General features: G+C 43.4%; 1 protein-coding gene across 1 annotated transcript in view; it reads right to left on the bottom strand.

Annotated features, from left to right (window-relative positions):
* Positions 1-4,887, bottom strand: part of TSGA10 (testis specific, 10) — a 36,017-nt gene that overhangs the window by 30,554 nt on the left and 576 nt on the right. The window contains 1 exon segment of the mRNA XM_010575813.1: positions 4,123-4,190. Within this exon segment, the coding sequence (XP_010574115.1) occupies positions 4,123-4,190 (68 nt within the window).

Here is a 4,887-nt window from a genome sequence, read left to right as displayed (position 1 = left end):
CGGCGGCGGCGGGAAGGGCCGGCCGTGCGCGGTCATTCGCCTGCCCGGGGCGCGCCCCCACGTCTCTGAGGGCTTTCTCCTCAGCGCTGGGGACAGCCGCGGGTCTCCGCGCCAGCAGCCATCTCCTCGCCTGCCGGCGGCCACGGCGGGCCCAAGCTCTCCGCGGCGGGAGCGCGGCTAAGGCGGTTCACCTTCTTCCGGGTGGCCGAGTGAAAGCCTTGGCTAGTCTGGATGGTTGTGAAGAGCCCGCGGAAACCCCGACTCCAGCTCGCCCCGCGAAGGAAAAGCGACCCATATCCTTTACGTTCTCACCGTCCTGCCCTTCCCCCCGAGGCCGTTCCAGTTCCTTGGGCTGGGAGTCCTGCAGGACTGGGGCCAGGCAGCTGCGACCGACGGACCGACCCGGGGCACTGTACCAGCACAGCAGCTGACCTAAGCGGCTCTGCGTAGCGAGCGCACGGCCTCTGCACTTTTATTCTCTTTAACCTTGCTTTCCGAGATGATCATAATTCCTGTTGTCCTTACAGGTGTGCATGACTGAAACGCTAGAGGCAAAAGCAAATGAGAGGTGAGAAATAATCCTAAAAAATCGTAAAAAAATACGATGCACCGTAAAGTCTTGTACAAATTATCAGCAACCCCCTTTTTCCATTAATTCTGATATAAATATTTATAAGCACTGCCTTCACAGAAATTTTAATTATTTCTCAACTTGGTTTCATCTTGGGAGGTTTCTGAGTAACTCTTATCTATGAAATTTAAACTTTCAGGTATCAGGTTTATGACTTGTAGCATAGTTCCTCAAAAAACATTACTAAAGTCAAGAAAAGGTGCTCATATTTCTTTTTTGGTTTAAGTACAAATGAATATTGAGTGACTGCTTGCTATTTCTTTTTGAATGGCTTTTTTGTTGGCGGGGGGGGGCTAAGCCAAGCCACACCTGAAGTGACATAATGTTCTCTCCAGACCCTGACAGATAAAAAGATGACTTCCTCAAATAATAGTTCAATTCTTCATAGTTATTTGGGGATGGAGACAGGGAGGTGGGTCAATGTTGCAGACCAGCATACTGCAACATATGCAATACCTTCCATTGTTCGTTTGAGTGGAACTCTTTTGTTTTAAAGCACCTTTAACTACCTTTAATTCAAACCTCCCTGGGCCCTTCTGCACACATGCAGCATAGGCCTCACCCCTGATTAATCTGAAAGCCTCAGAGAAAGGCAGCACAAAAATGCTTACAGATCGGAAGATTTCAGAGACAAAGCCAAGCAACCATGCCTTGTCAGTCCAGCCCCAGGAGAGAAGATGGGTATTCATTCTAAAACTGCCACAGCTGATCAACCGGCACAGACAGTGAGCTCAGGGAGCTGAGCTGAACCTCTACTCTAATTAGGTTCATCTCCTTCAGAAAGTAATATCCAAGGAGACACTCTTACAGATTAAAACTCCAGCAATTGCCATACAATCTCTCTGGCTTGACAAGAACAAGTGTTAGATAAGAAAGACTTCATCTTGTGAAAATAGCCTTCCTTTAATTAAACCTTATCTTCTATCCAAAACCCATCTAATTTACATATGTGAGATATATGTGCCAGTTGTATTGTCCAGAATAAATATTACCTTTAACATTACACTTGTTTCTTTACAGTGTCAGGCATTAGCTTTGCACATACAATAAACCCCAGTCTGAACTCATTCTGTTTTTTTAATGCTAGGACTAACATATTAACTGGTTTACAAACATTGTAAAGTTAAAACATCAAGGTATTACAAGGCTAATTATGCTTTTCTTTCTTCCACTAACAAAAACATATGAGAGAAATGTCTTCTTATGTTTTCTTATACCCTGAGATAGGAGTTCTTATTTACAGCACCTCTAGCTGCACATCTCTTCTTGGAATAGCACAGACAGGGACGAGAAGACTGGTGCCTTTGAAGAAAGCGATGTGAAAAGGGTAAGGAGGCTGTTTGAATCCTCTGACTCCTATTGCCTGCTCACATCTGGCACGGATATAAACAGTCTTTGAAAGAGGCTGCTTTAGGTAGTCCCAAAGTCAAGCTTGAGAAACCAAAGAAAATGTACTCTCTTCCCTGCTAGGCATTGGCACAGATTTTATATTCTGGAGACAGTGCTGGGTGAATGAGAAGTTTTTTTGGCAAGCTGCCACTATTAAGCACTCATGGATAGAGCTCACCTTTTTGGAGGAGTGAGCAATACCTCTCAAATATGATCCCCACCCAAAAACAGAGAAGAAATTGGAAGACGTTAACTTCCAGAAAGAGAGCACAAGAAACAAGTCTTTCTTTTCCTCTCCCCATCCTGGATTTCTTGTAAGTCTTCCTTTCTGATTTTTGTATGGTGGAAATAATCAGAGAAGACTCTGCATTATCATGTTTATCTCCAAAAGAGATGTGAAAAGAGCATTTCAGGTTTTCATAACTTTACCAAAATTATTCTTCATGAAAATTCATTTTAGGAGTGAAATGATATATTTTTATTTGGTTTTGTTCTGTATGTCTATGGTTTTCTCTGAGTGACATATGGTGAGTTCTCTCTTATATGTTAATGCTGGTTAATGTTGTGCGGAGCAGTTGCTTTGCTTTTTGTGTACCAAACAAAGCTTTGTTGATCAAAGAAAGAGCGAAAATCATACACAAGATTGTTTTCAAAAGCAAAAATAATAATTGCTGTATTTTGCAGATATGCGATTTATACGATAGTAGTTGAGACAAAAGAAATTTTAGAAGCCCAATCCAGAAAGGTGGTTATTTAGGTCCACACAGAAGATGGCATTAGTATAGTTTTGCACGACCTCTCTTATATTAACCTCACCCTCCAAATCTTGCAGTTTCCTTCCTCACTGACTGAATGAAGAGATAAATAAATGACGGTGTGTATCCATAAATTCATACTTTTTGCTTATTACCAGAATATTTCTAATTATCTTGCTGGGTTTCTCTTCAACAATAGCCACTTTTCAGGAAAGGTGTTTACTGTTGCACATGTGTTCTATCCTTCAGCATATCAGAAACAGACCCATGACATTTTTACCTGTCCACCTAGTATTCTGCGCACTTCACATTTTTTAGCAAATTCTGGTTCTAATTAAGGGAACGAGCTGCCTTGGTTAGGCCGACAGTTTTCAACTAGAAAAACACTGGAGCCTAACAGCTCACGGTATGTTTTTAGTGACACCCTGTGGCAAAATGACACATTGCAAATTTCTGAGTCAAGTGCCAAAATGGAAACAAACGGTCCCACATTTTGTTTGTTTTTTAGTAACATCAGAAGTCCCACAAGATGCATTTCACTTCCTCTGACCAGCGTTAAAGTGCCCAAGTTCACTTTTGCATTTTGCCAACTGCCTCAGAAGTTGATTTTTCAATATTTAGAACGCTAAATCAGCATGTTTCTATGGACAATCAAAGTCTGCATGCTTTTTACCCTATGCATTACAGAACAGTTCACCCCAGTGAAAAGTTATCACCAGTCTAATTTAGCAACAAGTTATGCCCATTTCAAACTGCTTAAAATAATTCCCAACTTTTTTCTTTTTTTAATGTGACAATAAAACATGCCACGTGCTGGGGCATATATCACGTCAGGCTTCTTTTAAGAGTGTTTCTCCAGCTAATCACCACCAGGACACAAGTGGTGACGGTGTCTTACTTTTTGTTGCCCTACCACATCCACGCATCTCCTTCAAGAGTTTGGTAAGGAACTGTCTTGCTCTTAATGATCCAGTTCTTCAGTAGGAAACCACCCCAAGCCCGCATCTTTCATCTCGGAAGTCTTTCACCCTTATCCACCTTCTTTTGTCCTTCACCTTTCAGGGAATATAGCTGTCCTAGTACTGTTTCTTCAATTAGAAGGTAAAGGCAATTCAGGTCATATCAACGGTTTTCTTTATTGGTAAAGCAAATAGGTGAACACTCAATTACATACCTAAAGCCAAACTGCCTCCTCAGGTAATTTCACTGTTTCATCTGAATAAGGATATCAACTTGGCATTTCTTCTTAAGACATTTATTCCTAGAACTAGAAAGAAGAAAAATTATTTACCTGTAACTGTTCAAGAGGAATAGCCTATGCGAATTCTCACAACCCCCTCTACCAACCTCTTTCTCTACAACTCCTTCATGTCTTAGGACTCCAATATTAAGGTGGAAGGTAAAAGCATGCAATCCTTTAGGAATACACATACACCAGCAAGAGATATACAGCACACATTTGCCTATATAGATGCTAGCGTGGATAAAAACTTCAGCTGCTGGCTCTGAACATTGTCCTGCAGCGTAAGCTTAAATACAGACGATAGCTCTCGAAGAAGAGTTATAGCTGAGGTCCGGCAGACTTTAAGAATGGCTTAAATCAATGCAAGTCTGAAGACAATCTGCTGCGTGCAATACAACTTTAATTACCTAGTCTTTGATCACTCCCAGCTTGTTAATGAATTATGCTATCAACATTCAGTTTCTGTATCTTCGTGGACAGTTGCTATGTGTTTCACGGGGCTCTGTGCATTTGTGTTAACTTGTTCGGTCTCCTTTTGAACTCACGAAAGCCTCCAGCACCCAGAGCATCCCGTGGCGAGCAACTGCACGGCCGGGTCTTGCAGGAGGAAATCGCCCGCTTTATCGGCCGCGCACCCGCCTCTTGTTGGCATGAGCCGTCCCATGCGTCGCAGTTACGGCGCCGGCCTACTTCCTTCAGTACCGCTGACCAGTTTACACTCTCCGACCACAGAAGGGTTCTTGTTTGTTTCGCCAGGCTAGATCGTTCTCGCTCCTTCTCGACTGCCCCGCGTGAGCAGCGGCACCCGCGCGCGCCGCTCCGCGCGCCGCCGCCCGCTCCCCTCAGCTCTCACCCGGGCACCAGAAGCC

Source organism: Haliaeetus leucocephalus, unplaced genomic scaffold (assembly GCF_000737465.1).
Source record: "Haliaeetus leucocephalus isolate CR32 unplaced genomic scaffold, Haliaeetus_leucocephalus-4.0 Scaffold495, whole genome shotgun sequence".
NCBI classification, from domain to species: domain Eukaryota; kingdom Metazoa; phylum Chordata; class Aves; order Accipitriformes; family Accipitridae; genus Haliaeetus; species Haliaeetus leucocephalus.
The sequence above is the reverse complement of the archived record's forward strand: the minus strand, read 5'-3'. Positions and strand labels throughout refer to the sequence as shown.